Source organism: Octopus bimaculoides, chromosome 8, assembly GCF_046866305.1.
Source record: "Octopus bimaculoides isolate indiv1 chromosome 8, ASM4686630v1, whole genome shotgun sequence".
Taxonomy (NCBI): domain Eukaryota; kingdom Metazoa; phylum Mollusca; class Cephalopoda; order Octopoda; family Octopodidae; genus Octopus; species Octopus bimaculoides.
The window spans coordinates 61909161-61929160 of NC_142935.1; the positions used below are offsets into that span (position 1 = coordinate 61909161).

General features: G+C 34.5%; 1 protein-coding gene across 2 annotated transcripts in view; it reads right to left on the bottom strand.

The window, feature by feature from the left end:
* The window catches only part of LOC106876126 (G protein-coupled receptor kinase 5), a 378987-nt gene that overhangs the window by 136441 nt on the left and 222546 nt on the right, over positions 1-20000 (bottom strand). For both annotated transcript variants that reach the window (XM_089356590.1, XM_089356589.1), the window contains exon 3: positions 7335-7444. In XM_089356590.1, coding sequence (XP_089212716.1) covers positions 7335-7444 — 110 coding nt within the window. The remainder of the gene's footprint in view (positions 1-7334; positions 7445-20000) is intronic.

A 20000-nucleotide genomic window follows, 5' to 3' on the forward strand; every position in this document is an offset into this window, starting at 1 on the left:
AGGTAAAGGTGACGCTTTAGATACAAATAATTACAGAGGCATCAAGCTGTTAGATCAGGTTATGAAAGTTACGGAGAGGGTCATAGCCCAACTAATTAGGGAGCAAATCAATTTAGATGAGATGCAGTTTGGGTTCGTGCCAGGTAAAAGCACTACTGATGCCATATTTCTAGTAAGACAGCTGCAGGAGAAATACCTAGCCAAGGATAAACCTCTGTACCTGGCTTTCGTTGACATGGAGAAAGCCTTTGAAAGGGTCCCTTATCTGGTGGTCAATGAGGACACTTGGGATAGAAGAATGGTTAGTGAGAGCTGTGCGAGCCATGTACAGAGATGCTGTCAGTAAGGTGAGGGTTGGAAATGAGTACAGCAATGAATTCCGGGTAGAGGTAGGGGTCCATCAAGGTTCCGTCCTCAGCCCCCTCCTATTTATCATAGTCCTCCAGGCAATCATAGAGGAGTTCAAGACAGGTTGCCCCTGGGAGCTCCTCTATGCTGATGACCTTGCACTAATTGCAGAGTCACTATCAGAACTAGAGGAGAAGTTTCAGGTGTGGAAGCAAGGTCTAGAATTGAAGGGCCTTAGAGTCAACCTAGCTAAAACCAGAATCCTAATAAGTAGGAAGGTAGATAAAACACAAACCCCTTCAGGTAGATGGCCCTGCTCAGTATGTAGAAAAGGAGTAGGTAGTAACTCTATAAGATGTACCCGGTGCAAGCTATGGACACATAAGAGGTGCAGCAATATCAAAGGCAGGTTAACTAGGAAGTTAGTTTTTGTATGTGGCAGATGTTCAGGTGCAATAAGGACTGTAAACAAACAGGAAACAACTTCTATCTCATTCCAGGGTGAAAAACTAGAGGTAGTCGATAGCTTCCGCTATCTGGGTGACCAAGTTAGTAGTGGGGGTGGGTGCGCTGAAAGTGTAGCTGCTAGAATAAGAATAGCCTGGGCAAAGTTTAGAGAGCTCTTACCTCTGCTGGCGACAAAGGGACTCTCATTCAGAGTAAAAGGCAGACTGTATGAGGCATGTGTACGAACAGCCATGCAACATGGCAGTGAAACATGGGCTGTAACTGCTGAGGACATACGTAAGCTCGCAAGGAATGAAGCCAGTATGCTCCGTTGGATGTGTAATGTCAATGTGAATACCCGTCAGAGTGTAAGTATCTTGAGAGAAAAGCTGAACATTAGAAGCATCAGTTGTGGTATGCAAGAAAGACGATTGCATTGGTATGGACATGTGGTGAGAATGGATGAGGATAACTGCGTGAAAAAGTGCCACGCCCTAACAGTTGAGGGAACCCGTGGAAGAGGTAGGCCCAGGAAGACCTGAGCTGAGGTGGTGAGGCAAGACCTTCGTACATTGGGCCTCACCGAGGCGATGACTACTGACCGAGACCTTTGGAAATGTGCTGTGCATGAGAAGACCCAGCAAGCCAAGTGAGATCGTTGCCAGTGCCCCTGGACTGGCTCTTGTGCGGGTGGCACATACGATGCACCATTTTGAGCGTGGCCGTTGCCAGTACCGCCTGACTGGCCTTCGTAGGATTTTCGACCAAGATCGTTGCCAGTGTCCCTGGACTGGCTCTTGTGTGGGTGGCACATAAAAGACACCATTTCGAGTGTGGCCGTTGCCAGTATTGCCTGACTGGCCTTCGTGCGGGTGACACGTAAAAGCACCTACTACACTCTCTGAGTGGTTGGCGTTAGGAAGGGCATCCAGCTGTAGAAACTCTGCCAAATTTAGATTGGAGCCTGTTGTTGCCATCCGGTTTCACCAGTCCTCAGTCAAATCGTCCAATCCATGCTAGCATGGAAAGTGGATGTTAAACGATGATGATGATGATATATATATATATATGTGTGTGTGTGTGTGTGTGTGTGTGTATATATATATATATATATATATATATATATATACACACACACACACATATATGCATATACACACACACATATATACATACACACACACACATATATATTGCACATACCTACACACATGTATGTATTTATTTCTAAGTGATATAGATACAGGCACAAGGAAGAAAAGACTGAGATCCTTGTGTTGCTAATCAGACGGCTATCATTTACATTCATGATATAAGGTGAGGAATCTGAAAATTAATTGCTACACCTTAAGAGAGTTTGTGATATTTTAATGATCCAAATTATAAAATAGCTGTAAGAAATGTAATTCACACAGCCTGCTGTTTATGGTTCTAGGTGTCATTTTTATGTATTTTAAAAAAGAAAAGAAAACGAACTTATCTTCTACTCTCTTTTTGCAAGGAAATTAAAAGGGAACGTAGTTAACAACCTCAACAGAAGAAACAAGGGACAGTATATAGGAAGATGTACATGAAACATTATTATTATTATTATTATTATTAAATTGGGGTTGTGCCTACAATAGAAAGGATTATTATTATTAAGGTGGTTAGCAAGCTAGACAAAATGCTTAGTGGCATTTCATCCATCTTCATGTTCTGAGTTCAAATTCTGTTGAAGTTGACTTTGCCTTTCCACCATTCAGGGGTCAATAAAATAAATACCAGTTGAAAAGAAAATATTTAAAACAAATGTATGCTAGGAAGTGAGTAAGAAGATATATATATATATATATATATATATATATATATATAAAAATCAATGAAATGAAGAAAAGACATTTGAGAAAATTTAAGTAAGTGAGAGGTAATGATAAGAGGCTGTTTGTTAGAATGCAGAGAATGTGCAGACTATGTGACCTTGAGAAAAACTTTAGCTGTGATAGATTTGAGTCTTAGCTGTTACAATTTCAGCCTCAGTAGCTGCAGATATGAGCCTTAGTTGTTATACATTTGAGTCTACGTTGCCAGAGATTTGAGTCTCAGCTACCACAGATTTGAATCTTGAGCTGCCAGATTTGAGCTTCAGTTGTTACAAATTACTGATATGAACTTCAGCTGTCACAGATGTGAGCCTCAGTTGTTACAAATTTGAGTCTCACTTGCAACATTTCTCAATTGCAAAAACAATACAATTGTCCAATGAATGGCTAATAAATAAATATCATCATCATCATCATCGTATCAAAAATGAATTTATATATATTTCTATTGAAAATGTATTGACTGCAACAGGAGTGAAACTGGTTCTTTGTTACCAAGCAAACAGCTTAGACATTTATATACAATACAAATGCCTAGTAAAAAAATCGTGAATATATGCACATACATATATGCCAATACAAAAAAATGCTATCTCATGTTAGCTATACTACAAGCTGTACATTTTATTATTGTTGATACACTGACTGAAAGATAGAATGCTATTGGCTAGAATGTTCTTGATTGTAAGTTTTTCCACCCAGGGACAACTTGTTGAGAGGGATTATTTCAATTAACTACATAGACACACACAAACACACCAAAATTGATAATTGAGTTAAATTTAGAAATCAATTTATGAAGTAAAAATAAATATTTCTTGAATAAAATTTTTAGAATTCAACATGTCCTCCTTGTGTTAAATAACATATTTATGAGAAATTTATTGCAAGAAACAGGAGAAAGAAGAACTAAAATGTAAAATTCGATATTAGTTTTGGCTACATGCCAAACTAATCTGCCTTTATGCACAAAGAATTACAGTTATCTTCATATTATTGGTTGTCTACTAGAAGTAATTCTATAAAAGATATTCCCAATCAACCAAACTGCCTTAATTCAGTTACTCCACTTGCTAGAAATAGCAGTCAAAATATCAATCAAACCTAGTGTTTACAGATAAATATTTAATAACATTATTTTTTTATTCTTTTACTTGTTCCAGTCATTTGACTGTGGCCATGCTAAAGCAGTGCCTTAAAGGATTTTAGTTGAAGAAATTGACCCCAGGACTTATTCTTCATAAGCCCAGTTATGGGAACATTATCACACCAGCATTGCTTGTCAAGCGATGGTGGGGTGGGGCAAACATAGACACACGAATATATATATATATATATATATATATAAAAATCAAAAAATAAATAAGACGGATTTCAAAGGTGATTGCAGTACGCACGTTTCATGCTACTCCAATTTATTTTAGTAATGCGAGCATTACATTAAATGCAATATGAAGAGCAATCTTCAGCTGCACGAAAATGCAGAAAATTACAGAAGAATAGACATATTATAAATGTGGCAACATTTCAAATCCAAGTGGGAGAGAGAATACATAATTCCATCTTGACATAGTCTATCAGGCTAGTAATTGATTCTAGACAAAAGTTCTAACTGTCTCAGATTTTATTGTCTCTTATCTAGTGGTGATAGCACAAGGGACAATCACTTCTAAAGAAAGGGAAGGTGTAAGCAGTATGCATGGACAAGGCTATAAAAAGTATTAGAATATAAAGGTTTCACTGGTCAGAGTAGTATCAGGTTATTTTACTACTATCAAAATGTTGAGGAATTTAAACCCTAGTATATGGGTCAAATAGGTTTTTTTCTTTTAGTCTGAATAGAGTAACAGTATAGTTGTACAGATAACAATAATAGTTTAACCAATATTTTCACAATAAGAGGTATGTTAATAAAATAAATAAAATGAGATGTAATTTTTTTTTAAATTTTTTTTTTTACAAAAATCATGAAATAATGTCAGTATTGAATTCAGAGGCTATAGATAGAGTGTAAAGTTTAAGGATATTAAGTATATTGGGTTCATGAAAACTATTTTAAATTATCTTAAAAAAAATTGATAGCTGAAAATAAGATAATGATACTATTTAGGATACTATTTAGGAGACGCATAAGGTAAGCTTTATTTATATAATGTGAATGAGAAATAAAAATTAAAGATTAAAAATTAAAAATTATTATCGGATTTATATTAGTTTATAATAATGTGTTTATTAAGGTTTAAGGGACTGAAAGAGAAAGGATGTTAGGAAATAACAAGGATATTCAATACAGGAATCTGATGATTGATATAAGTAGATTAGATGTTAAGGTGAGAGATCAGGAATATATGTTATAAAGGTTCAATTACCAATATAAATATGTGCTAATTGATAGTCTTAGATGACCATAATAGAAGTAAAATTACTATAATTTGATAACTTTAGTTTAAAAAATAGGCCTTTATTAAGTAACTAAAGTTATCAAATTATAGTAATTTTACTTCTATTATAGTCATCTAAGACTATCAATTAGCACATATTTATATTGGTAATTGAACCTTTATAACATATATTCCTGATCTCTCACCTTAACATCTAATCTACTTATATCAATCATCAGATTCCTGTATTGAATATCCTTGTTATTTCTTAACATCCTTTCTCTTTCAGTCCCTTAAACCTTAATAAACACATTATTATAAACTAATATAAATCCGATAATAATTTTTAATTTTTAATCTTTAATTTTTATTTCTCATTCACATTATATAAATAAAGCTTACCTTATGTGTCTCCTAAATAGTATCCTAAATAATATCATTATCTTATTTTCAGCTATAATTTTTTTAAAGATAATTTAAAATAGTTTTCATGAACCCAATATACTTAATATCCTTAAACTTTACACTCTATCTATAGCCTCTGAATTCAATACTGACATTATTTCATGATTTTTGTAAAAAAAAAAAAAAAAAAAAAAAAAAAATTACATCTCATTTTATTTATTTTATTAACATACCTCTTATTGTGAAAATATTGGTTAAACTATTATTGTTGTCTGTACAACTATACTGTTACTCTATTCAGACTAAAAGAAAAAAACCTATTTGACCCATATACCTAGGGTTTAAATTCCTAAACATGTTGATAGTAGTAAAATGACCTGATACTACTCTGACCAGTGAAACCTTTATATTCTAATACATTTTATAGCCTTGTCCATGCATACTGCTTTCACCTTCCCTTTCTTTAGAAGTAATTGTCCCTTGTGCTATACCACTAAATAAGAGACAATAAAATCTGAGACAATTAGAACTTTTGTCTAGAATCAATTACTAGCCTGATAGACTATATCAAGATGGATTTATGTATTCTTCCTCCCACTTGAATTTTTATGTATTCTCTCTCCCACTTGGATTTGAAATGTTGCCACATTTATAATATGTCTATTCTTCTGTAATTTTCTGCATTTTCGTGCAGCTGAAGATTGCTCTTCATATTGCATTTAATGTAATGCTCGCATTACTAAAATAAATTGGAGTAGCATGAAACGTGCGTACTGCAATCACCTTTGAAATCCGTGTTGCTTATTTTTTTGATTTTTTGATCACCTATCCTTTGGAATACGATATTCGGGTGCCTACGCATAAGTACCATATTCAACCTTGAATATATATATATATATATATATATATATATATAGGTTCAATCCTATTGCACAGCACTTTGATTAAATGTCTTCTACTATAACCCCAAGCCGAACAATGCCTTGCGAGTGAATTTGATAGTTGAAAACTAAAAGATGTGTGTGTGTAAGTATGTATGTATGTATGTATGCTTGCATCTATGTATGTATGTATTTATGTAAATAATACAGTAAAGGAAATCTCAAATGCAGAATAACTGTGAAAACAGTTTAGAAAATTGAGTAAATACCCTTAAAAGACGGAAAAAAGTGGCCAGGTCTGATTTTCTGTAGTGGCTTGCTGACCACATTTTTTTTGTCTTCTAAGGGTATTTAAGCCAATCTTCAAAACTGTTTTCACAGCTATTCTCTGTTTGAGATTTCCTTTATTTTATATAAAATACCAACTCACTTGGCACTTCAAAGTTTGCATATAAATCATCATCATCATCATTTAATGTCCATCTTCCATGTGTGCATGGGTAGGATGGTAGGAGACTACTCCAGGCCACTGTTTCTGTTTTGGCAGGGTTTATATGGCTAGATGCCCTTCCTAACACCAATCAAGGGCACACATATATATATATATATATGATTGTGTATGTGTGTATCATGTGTGTGTACAGGTGTGAATGTGCTTTAGAGTCTCCTTGTCTTGACATGGCATTCTTGAATGAAGGTGTTTATTTGCAAACCCCTGTGAAAACATGTCTGGCCATTTTGCTGTTCATGTTTGCAAGGCTAAGGGTTATATTACCTTGCTTGGAAACAGGTGAGGTTTGAAGACAGGAGAAGCATCTAGCCATAGAAAAAGTACCTCGAATAATTTCATCTGACCCATACAGGCATGGTAAAATGGATGTTAAAACAATGATGTTGATTATGATGATAGATGAGCATGTTTGTATTTGTGTTTAAACTAGATATAATATTAATTATTATATCTAAATGAATGTTCATTAGCAAAACAGTAATTAGTTGCCTAAACTTACCACAGCATCTAAGAATTCTATAAATTTGCTCTCCGATCTGTTTTGGCAGAATTGGCGGAACAGTTCTCGACCAACAGGCTGTTGTTCAACGATATACTTGTATGTCAGGGCTGCAAAGAAACAAGGGAATATTAAGTAAATAAGGGTTTCTGAAAATTGGAACAAGGCAAGAGAATTTGGAGAAGAGGTAAGGTAAATTAATAAATCACAAACTTAGAATACTTGACTGTTACGTATTTTAAGGATTCTGGAAGGTTCAAAGACAAGCTGACCTCAGTAGAATTTGAACTCAGAAACATATGTGTGTGTGTGTGTGTTTAATTACAGTTTGACTCAGCTCCATATTATTATTATTATTATTATTATTATTATTAGGGCTGCAAACTGGCAGAACCGTTAGCACATCAGGCAAAATACATTCTGAGTTCAAATTCTGCTGAGGTTGACTTCACCTTTCATCCTTTCAGGGTCGATAAATTAAGTACCAGTTACATACTGGGGTTGATCTAATTGACTGGCCCCCTCCCCCAATATTTTTTTGGGCCTTGTGCCTATATTAGAAAAGGATAATCACAACAACAACAATAGTAAACAAAACTTGTACTTTCATACCTAAAGTTAATTCTGAAATTAACAAATATTTTCTAGTGCAAAGAGTATAATTTAAAACATTATAATAACACTAATATTTTCTAGATTGGAAAGTATTTTATAGTTTATCAATGTAAATGTTTTTGTTTTTGCTTTTTTAATTCATTAATATAAACAAACGACATAGTAATTAGTATCTAAAATTAATGCTTTCCGTAATATTAGAGAAATCACTTAAAGCAAATGAACAACCAGATTCTTCAAAATATTATTTCAGGTTCAACATAGATTACAAATTACCAGACTCTAAGTGAATAAGGAACCAGGATTGGAAAGCTGTCTTTGGGGGGAAATTTACAATGACGCAGGTGATGAGCTGTTGCAGAAGATTAACCGATTTCTTTGGTACAATAATTATCTGAGGAAGAAGAAATGGTACTATACACATACATAAAAAAAAAGTGTAACAACTATAGATACTATTGCTATTTAACCCTAGGTCAACTGAGGTTGAGCAGGCTTATGGCCAAAGACATTCAATTATTGACTATTTCTGTTTTGGAGTGTTTTTAACATCATTTAATGTCCATTTTCTATGCTGGTATGAATTGGGCAGTCTGACACTAGTGAAGAAAGCCTGGAGTTGCACCAGGTTCCATAGTTGGTTTTGGCTTGGTTTCTACAGCTGAATGCCCTTCCTAATGCCAAACACTTTATAGAGTATATTGGGTGCTTTGGATCTTTTTTAAAATGGGGGCCACATTTTTCATTAACGAAACACTTTGAAACTTGGAACACTGGTAGAATGTATCATATAAAACATCTTTTTCTCTTAGTCTTCTTAAAAAAAAAAGAAATCCCTAAGTTATTCCATGTTAAAGTTGTCGTATTTCTGTAATTTCAACCAATCACTGACGTCCATTCAGCCGACTGACATTAAGTGCCGACTACATAAACAAACGATTCTGAAACAATTCTATCAATGATAGGGTTAGGGTTAGGGTAAAACAGCAAATTTAAAAAGAAAAAAGCAAATAAAACGAAGAAAAAAAAAAGAAAATGAAAAAAGCAAATTTAAAATGAAAAAAGCAAATAAAACGAAGCTATGGCTTAATCAGCCAAAGGAGTAAATGTAAACAACTGAATACTTGTCAGTGATTGGTTGAAATTATCGAAATAAGACAATTTTTTACATGAAATAAATTCAAATACAAAAATATTTTTCTGTTCTATAACACAAAATAGATAAGTATACGAAGTTTGAAAGTCTTTCGGTACCAAAAACACTACGTAAAACATTAATGAAAAATGTGGCCCCCGTTTTAAAAAAGATCCGGTGCTTTTATACAGTACCAGCACCTTTTACATGGCACTAGCACCAATGCTTTTTATGTGGCTCTGTCACCAATGCTTTTTACATGGCACCATCACCAGTCTATAACCTTGGGCCAATGAAAGCCTTGTGAGTAGATTCGGTACACAGAAACTGAAAGAAGCCCATTGTGTGTGTGTGTGTGTGTGTGTGTGTGTGTGTGTGTGTGTATGTGTTTCTGTCGGTGTTTGTCTCCCACCACTGCTTGACAACTGGTGTTGATGTGTTTATGTCCCCATAGCTTAGCGCTTTGGCAAAAGAGTCTGACAGAATAAGCACCAGGCTTAACCTTTTCGTTACCGTATTTAATTGAAGATGATCCGCGTTTCTTTCAATTAATTTTGAATATAACAACGAATTTAGTAAAATAACTTAGTTACTATTAAGATAGTGTTAGGAACATAAATTGTGACTAAAGTTTGGTGGAAGAATTTAATTCAAAACTTATGAAAACAAAACATTTGTACTACAGAGCCAGAGCCAGTTTCAGCCGGGTTGGTATTGAAAGGGTTAAAGAAAAAATAATATTGGGGTTGATCCATTTAATTCTACAAAGAAGTGCCTCAGCATGGCCACAGTCTAATGACTGAAACAAGTAAAAATAAAATATATATAAGTATATGTATGTATGTGTGTGTATATATATATATATATATATATATGTTTAAATATATTTTTTTTCCACCCCAAATTTAGCAAAAGAATATAGTATCTGTTAACAATCTTAGCAAAATACTCAGTTGAGTTTTTGTGTATATATATATATATATATATATATATATATAAACTTTAAATAGGTCATTTTCATTATTATTATTATTATTATAAAGTATTTTCAATGGATCAGTTTTGAGCTCTATTTATATGTATCTATATATGTGTGTGTGTATGTATGTATGTATGTATATGTATGCGAGTGAGTGTGTGTGTACATGCTCATTTTCCTTCTTTGCTTTGTTTCTGTCAATCCATAGATATTTTTTAGCAAAAAATTACAAGAAATATTACTTTCTATATAAAAACATGACAATTGGTAAGCTACATGAAAAGCATAGATGGACGTTAACGAACCATTTGTAGAAACTTCACAAGCCATTTGTATGCCTACGTGGTCTACTCCTGGTTTGTTGTCCAAATTTCAGCTCTTTACAAAAATGGACTCAGAGTAACTTACACATGAACATAGTCTTCTTGTAGTTTTGTTGATCAAATTTCAGCTAATTATCAAGCTTAATCTTCTTCAGAAGAACTGTTCGTTATTTCATTTGTTTGATTATAGAACTGTTCATAGATGGGTACTACACTACACATGCTATAAGGGGCATCTGGATATTTGCCTGTGGTTTCTAGCACACCAAACGACTATACAGAGGCTCCCACTTTGGTCGGAGCAGCAGCTAGATAAGGGTATCTATGAACGTGGAAAGGAAATTGACAAATTCTGTGACAACCGCAGACTAATTTCATCCTGTCTAAAGTTGACAAGTTAATAACATAGATTCTTCTCAATTGGTTAATTAACCATCTTCAATAAGATTTACTTGCTGAGAGTTTGTGCGTCTTCTGTACAGAACAAGGAGACTAGCTATTGCATGCGTGCATGTGTGTGTGTGTCTTTGTGTTGTGTGGTATCAAGATACACAAATCTCACAAAGTACATCTCTGTCTAGTCAAAGCATTTATTTACTAAGAGTGCTCAACAACTAATTAGAAATTAATCAGGGCTATGAACAACATCTGCATATGATGAATGAAAAGAAAGTAAGAATCTTGAATATGGTTTCAAATTTTGGCACAAGGCCAGCAATTTTAGGGGAACTGGGTTAGTCGATTACATTATCTCCAACGCTCAAATGATATTTATTTTATCAACCCTGAAACAATGGAAGGGAAAATCAATGTTGGTGGAATTTGAACTGAGAATGTAAGGGACTGGAAGAAAGTCACTAAGCATTTTGCCTGATTCTGCCAGCTTGCCACCTTACATGGCTGTGTGCTAAGAAGCTTGCTTCCCAACCACATGGTTCTGGGCTCAGTCCCACTGCGTGGCACCTTGGGTAAGTGTCTTCAACTATTGCCTCGGGCCAACCAAAGCCTTGTGAGTGAATTTTGTAGGCAGAAACTGAAAGAAGCCTGTCGTATATATATATATATATATATATATGCATATACATGTTTGTATATATTTATATGTGTGTGTCTTTGTGTCTGTCTTTGTGTCTGTCACCCACCATCGCTTGACAACCAATGTTGGTGTGTTTATGTCTCTAACTTAGCGGTTCAGCAAAAGAGACCAATAGAATAAGTACTAGGTTTACAAAGAATAAGTCCTGGGGTTGCAGTCAAATGACTGAAACAAGTAGAAGAATAACAGAAAAGAATATATAATCCTTCCTACTGTAGGCACAAGATCTGAAATTTGAGGGGAGGGGCTAGTCAAATACAGTGATCCTAGTGTTCGACTGGTACTTATTTCATCAACCCTGAAAGAAACAAAGGCAAAGTTGACCTCAGCAGAGTTTGAACTCAGACTGTAAAGAAGGATGAAATACCGCTAAGCACTTTTTCTGGTCTGCTAATGAGTCTGCCAGCCGACCACATTAATACAATAATCCCTTGCCATATCGCGGTTCACCTATCATGGTTCATCTATTGTGCTTTATTATTTAAGCTTAAGTCGGTTCCTCTGTGGTGTTGTTTTGCATTTATAATATAAAAAATATATACAAATTATAAAAATAATTTTTAAAAAAAGCATACAGAACAGTACTGTTTATACTTTGAGGATTTTCACCTATCGCAGAGGATTTTGGAACGTAATGCTCGCAATAGTCAAGAGATGACTGTACACCAATATAATGAAAATATGCTTATAGTTAACTTAGGGTAACCTTTTGGGACATCTAGATCTCCACCTCTCTCTCCCTTACATATACATGAATGGTTTTGAGTTTAGTGTCACTGCATAGCAGCTGGCCCGAATGTTCACAACAGAGTGGACATCACTAAAGGCACCAAAGCACTTGATAGGGGACATTAAACTTAGTGACAAATTAGTTCTACCACCCAAAATAAAGAAATGTAACTTTGAGGAAACTGATTTCTTAATTAAGCATGAAGTGTTTTAAAGTTACAGGAGTGCATGTATGTGAGAGAGAGAGAGAGAGAGAGAGAAAGAGAGAGAGAGAGAGAGAGAGAAAGAGAGAGAGAGAGAGAGAAAGAGAGAGAGAGAGAGAGAGAGAGAGAGGGGAAGAGGAGTGTAGTGTGAGATAATGTGACTTATTAAAAGTGTCAGAGAAATTAATCAAACTGGAAAGTGAAACTAGATTCCAAATTGGGTCTCTTGAGAGCCAACTGCCATAGAGTAGTACACACCAATTTCATAGGTGAAACGAAGGAAACCTAAATGTCTTGAAATAAGACAAAACAAATATAGAACTTTGAATAGACAAACTCAATAATGAAGTTATTCCATTTCATTAATGAATGAACAATTTTTTTGTTTTAAACTAAATCAATATAATACAAAGATTTTTCTTTGATTTTTATTTTTCAGTTCTTTTATGAATAATTCTAAGTCAGTGAAATGTGCGCATATCTAAAAACCTTGCTTCCACACTCTTATTATTATTGAAGGAGGGGCAAAATTAATTAGAGCTTAATCAACATTAAATTAATTATTAAACATTAGTTATTCATAATGCTAAACTTTTAAAAATATGACACTAGTTTTATTCTCCTTGAGCTGAAAGTCAACACTGACGATGGTGATACTTATAGAGAGGGAAAAGGGTCTACCAAATTAAACCAATGCCTATTTATTGGGTAAATTAAAATACAAAACCTATAATTCATATCTTATATTTTAATTGTTTCAATCATTGGACTGTGGTCATGCTGGAGCAACACCTTGAAAAGTTTAGTCAAACAAAACCACAGTACTTATGTTTTTTTAAGTTTGGCATTTAATGTATTGGTCTCTTTTGTTGAACTACTAGATTATGTTGGTTGGGGACAATCACAAAGGCACACAGACTTCCACATTAACTCATGAGACATCGGTTGGCCTGGGGTTATAGTAGAAGACACTTGTCCAAGGTGTTACACAGTGAGATTGAACCCAGAACCATGTGGTTGTAAAGCAAACTCTTTAACCAAACAACCATACTATATGTTTATCTTTCTATGTGACTTTTCAGAATTATATTACACATTCTCAGGATCACCATCAATCCACTGACTAACAGGCAAAATCACATCTAGAACAAATAATAATAAAAATAAAGGAATACACAATCAATTCTATGTAACCACCACTGAAGTTGCTGGAGAACACAGGAGGTACTGGCTGAAGAAAGGAACACAGAAAAAAAAGAGACTAGGAACACTATGCTGACAGTGCTTTGGCCACAAATTAGAGGTTCAACCTTAGGAATGAGCAAGTGTCTTCTACTCTAACCCCAGGCTGATGAAAGCCTTATGAGTGGATATGGTAGACAGAACTGTAAGAAGCCTGTCAATATATGAATATAAAGTAAAGTATATCCATTGAGAGCTTTTGGTATGTTAAAAAATCACATACCCCACCACCCACTTTTCCATGACAAGATTAGGACTTGGAACCTTCCAAACAGATGCATGACATGTCACTTAATCGAATTAGCCCTTCATTTACTCCACAAATATTTTATTGTCAATGCTGCACCTCTCCGTATCATGTTTCAACTTAACTGAAGCATATATACAAACTATGCCATTTAAATCCTGAGCAATGCTGGGTATGTCTGCTATAGACACACACACACACACACACACACACATATACATACATATATGTCTGTATTTAACTACGAGGGTGTGTTTTTGTGTTTGTCACCATTGCTGACAACTGGTGTTGGAATGTTTACACCCCCCAAAACTTAGCAGTTCAGCAAAAAGAATTGATAGAATAAGTACTAAGCTTTAAAAAAACACAAAAACTTTTTTGGGGGTCAATTCATTCAACTAAAAGATTTTTCAAGGCAGTACCCGGGCATGGCCGCAGTCTAATGACTGAAAGAAATAAAAAAAAAGAAACAGGATATACATATATATAGATGTACTTGCATAGCAAGTGACTTGATCTGAGATCGTGCACTGAAACAAAAACAATTGCAGCATGGAAGATGTTTATAAGCCATTTAAAATAACACACAAAAACCGTTAGATTCACTTTAGCATTTAAATTTAATATGCCAAAATATTTTCGTTGCTTTGAAACCACGACCTTTGTTCACTGACAAAATTCTGTGCAACAGAATTTTGTCAGTGAAGAGGTTGCGGTCTCAAAACGACGAAAATATTTTGGCAAATTAAATTTAAATGCTAAAGTGAGTCTAATGGTTTTTGTGTGTTTTTAAATGGCTTATAAACACCTTCCATACTGCAAGTGTTTATATATATATATATATATATATATATATATATATATATATATATATATATATATATATATATATATATATATATATATATATATATATATATATATATATATACAGTGTTTAAAGAAAACCTTGCATAATGCAGTTTTTGATATAATTAAGTCTACAAACAGCAAGAGAAAAATAATGTTGCTGAGCTTGGCCAGGAGAGAAAAAAAAATGAAGAAAACAAAGAAGACATGTTTTTAATCATAGGTTTTCCTCTGTTCAGTCAGAGCTGACTCGGGGCTATACAAGAACAACAATAATAACACAGACATCAATATACTTCACAGAACGATCTTTTGTGTGTGTGGGGGGGGATAAAGAGGGAATAGAAAGAGAACCAAACTAATTTTGTAATGTTGAGCATATTTACATAAATAAAATATGAGAAATGAGAGCGGGAGGAGGGAAGGAAAGAAAGGGAGAGAAGGGCGGGGAGAAGTATATTAATAAGAGAAGACTGTTGAATGCTAAACAAGCCACTTGAGAGGAATAACTGTGTTAGTCATACAATAAAATGACATAAGTCTATAAATCTAGCAGTCACCAATAGAAAGAAATACAAAAAAAAGTAAACAGGCCACATACATATGTACCATACATACAGGCCACATATATACACATAGAGGACTATATATATATACACACACACACGGGTAACATTCACACAGACACACACCTATATATATATATATATACACAAACACACACATGCATATATACACACAGCTTATACATAATAACGTGCATACATACAGGCCACACATACACACACACATGCATGCATACACATAAATATATGCACACACTCACATATACAAATATATGCATACATAGATGCATGCATGCATAAACACATATGTATACACATATATGAACACATGTATACATGTCCATGCATACATACAACTTAATCATATATTAGGTACAACGGTATATTTATGAATGTAACAAATAGTACATTTATAACACACACACACACACCAACATAACCACACATGTACTTATACACACATGCCCTTACAAACACACACACATACGCGTGTGATATGTATATGTGCACCATGATGAGATGTAATAAATGCTTCTGAAATTACATAAATTTATAATAAATGTTAAGAATACTAAAATTTTAGTAATTTTTACATTTCTTCACTCCAACATACACATATACTCACTAATTCATGAACACACAGCTGAGAATTAATAGCTTTTTAACAGAATTTATAAACATTCACAAAGGAATAGGCCAACAAAATGCACAAATACATATGCACACAAACACATAATACACACACACACACACAAACATACACCTAACTCTCTGTATGACACCCTGATGTGTGTGTTTGTGCTGTTGTGTGTGTGTGTGGATGTATTGGGTCATCCCATAAATAATGCGATTTTTTAAAAGTTGGATGGGGATGGGATAAACTACCTGCATCAATTTGATATAAAAGCAGGTAGTAACTTAATCTTGTACTTAGTCTTAGTGCAAGTTTTGAAGAGTGCAGTTTGATTTTAACAATTATTTTTTCGAAGCTATAATGGAAGTGACAAAGGAACATATTCAGCATATTTTGCTTTATGAGTTCAATAAAGGAAACAATGCAACAGAAAGTGCGAGGAACAGTAATGCAGTATATGGAGATTGGACAGTAAGCGTAAGCCAATGTCAACGGTTGTTCCAGAAATTCTGAGCCGGAAACTACAGCCTAGAGGGCGAGCCTCATCCTGGAAGATATGTAGAGCTCGACGAGGATGTCCTGCAAACCCTGGTGGAACAAAATCCCATCGTAACTGTTGAGGAACTAACAGAGAAGCTTAGATTTGGTCATTCAACCATTCAACACCTGCGTGCCATCGGAATAGTCAGCCAATTGGGTTAATGGGTTCCTCACACACTTTCTGTGTCTAATCGCATGCAGAGAGTGAATGTGTTCTCTTCTTTGCTGTCACATCTCACGAATGAACCTTTTTTGGACCGAATATTAACTGGTGACGAGAAATGGGTTCTCTATAAAAATGTCAAGTGCCAAAGACAGTGGGTAGAGGAGAGGAGAAACACTGGCAACTTAGGCTAAAGATGGTTTTCATCCATGTAAGGTTTGGTGGGTTATTAAAGGTTTAGTCCACTTTGAACTTTTAAACCTAAACCAAATAATAACAAAGATCTACTGTAAGCAGCTTGAGTGGCTTAAGTCAGAACAAGAAGAAAAATGACCATCTTTGTTTTCAAGATGAAAGGTGTTCTTCCATCAGGATAATGTTAGGCGACATACAGCGAGGGTGACATTTCAAAGGCTGGAGCAATTTGAATGGGAAACAATGTTCCACCCACCATATTTGCCAGACATTACTCCATCTGGTTATCATTTATTCTGCAGTCTTCAAAATCATTTGGACAGAAACAATATGAATTCTGTAGATGAGGTCAGAACAGTACTGGAGGAGTATTTTTCGTCACAGACAAGTGAATTTTGGAAGAGGGGCCTTACAAGTCTACTAGATGTAGAGGTATTGTAGAAAATGAAGAAGAGTATATTTTAGATGTAAAAAGAATTTTGTTTATCTTAATTTTGAAAAATAAAAGAAGTATAAAAAAACTACATTATTTATGGGATGACCCAATATATATCCCTAATATCAACAGTTGACAGTCCATTTTGAGTTTTACTCTGGGCTGAGCTGTTTATGGCTTGTGCACAACATAAAAATATATATTTTACTAGACTATATTGATTAATAAATAATGAATGACAAAAGAAAAGGAGTTGTTATATAAAGCACCCAGTGACTTCAAAGTTTTGGCTCGCTTGCCATTATATATGTGTGTGTGTCTACATGCATAGATTTGTATGACTATCATCTTCGCCATTTAACATTGACTTCTCGATATTTGCATGGGTCAGATGGAATTTACCGAGGCAGATTTTCTACAGCTGGATGCTCTTCCTGTCATCAACCCTTGTTTCCAAGCAAAGTAATACTTGCCCATGGCCAGACATATTCCCACAGGACATTGGAAAGGAATGGCACAGCTTTGACAATGACAATCATTTCACAACCACCACACAACTTCATGAAAAGAAGACACAAGCACACACAAATGTATATATAATGAAGTCGCATGACTCGGTGGTTAGAGCATCAGGCTGTGTTGTGTTCTTGAGCAAGACACTTTATTTTACATTGCTCCAGTTCACTCAGATGTAAAAATGAGTTATGATATCACTGATGCTAAGTTGTATTGGCTTTTGCCTTTCCTTTGGTTAACATCTGTGGTGTGGAGTGGGTAGGATGGTATGCATGGGTGACTGCTGGTCTTCCATAAATAACCTTGCCCAGATTGTGCTTCAGAGGAGAACTTTCTAGGTGCAATCCCATGGTCATTCATGACCAAAGGGGGTCTTTTTACTATATATATATATATATATATATATATATATATATACACACACACACACACACACACACACACACACACACACACACACACACACACACACACATATATATATATATATATATATATATATATATATATATACACATACATACAAGTGGTTGGGAAGCAAGCCACTTACAATACAACCACACCTGTACCTACACACACACAGAGTTCTGATGTATTTTCACAGATTCCACCAACTAAATTTCCCTCACAATACTTAGGTTGACCAGAGGATTTTGCAAGGCAGAAGACATTTAGTCAAGATGTCACTGTCATTTTGAACCAACAACCACATGGTTGCGAAGTAACCAGATTCACCTCACAGGCATGCCAGTGTCATAGCAACAATATTAGTAGAAAAAAAAGAAGAAAAAATGCAGGGGGTGGGGGTGGGGGAAAAAGGGCCCTAGTGTATACTTTAAAATTGATTGATTAAGTGATTGAATAATTAGTTTATATGTTGCTAAAGGTCAACTATTTATTTACAGGAGAAGAGGGATTCCCTATGCTTGCTATGACTAATTAATTTATCTGGTTTCTGAAGTTGGGGACTGATATTTCATATGCCTCTAAATATAAAGACATCACACTTTGCCTATTTATTGTTTATGAGTATGTGTATCTATACGCACACACACATTTTATATATATATATATATATATATATATATATATATATATATATATATATATACACTAAATTAATGAAATTAGTAAGAGAATAAAGAGTATATCACTATATATCTATAATACATTAAAAGTCAGATTGAATCTTGCTTGCAGTGTTACTTAGCCAAACTGGTGCATAATGGGAAAATACTATGAATTAAATCTCCTCTGAAATGTATATACAAATGGAATGAAACAAATTTCGTGTAAATCAGATAAGTGGTTGTGAGGATATTAAGGGTTTGTGGGGTATAAATACTCAAAACGGTGCAGAATGGGAAAAGTCTCCAAAATTAACTTACTCATGAAAAGGAAGTAACGCTTAACTTTCAATTAGACAGTGACTTGACGATGTAAAAATACAATTTGTTGTTTTACAGTAAATGTTTGTTTTCGCTTTTGTTAAACACAAATATTTTAATCATTTAGAAATATTTGGCTGCTATTCCTAGCACATCCTGCTACCACGTAACTGCTATTTGTGATAAAGAACCCAAAATACCTGTTACGTGGTAGCAGGGCATGCAAGAAATAGCAGCCAAATCTCTCCTTTTCATGTTGGGGTACAAGGGTACATGGAGTAATGGGAATTTTTAGTGTATTGTGATGATGAGAAGTACAGGATGGTCATAGATGGAGTACTTGTGATCATAAGTCTGCTTGATCAGAGCTGATCGAGGGTTAAATAATAGCAACAGAAGCTGCAGCAAAAACAACACCACTATAAATTAAGAATTCTCTAGAAATAGCAACTAAATTTCTCTTAAATTACATTCCACCACGTTAAAAAAAAAAGAAAGAAACAAAATATAAATAAACAGGGAAAAATCCCATGAGAGTATGGAGTCCAAGATATCATTAGAATGAAAAAATGGTCACAGTTGAAATGTCTTTAATCATAGATGTGTTTCTCAGCAGTGACTATTTAAATAATACCACCAGCACCACCACTACCAACAACAACAACAACAACACATGTTATAGATCCCCTAAGTGGTCTCTTGAACTACCAGAAATAGCAGTTAATATTTCCCTCAAACCATACACTCTATGGGCTTACAAATAAAAAGGAAGCACATAATGAATAACGTAATCCCAGATGCACATTGCCT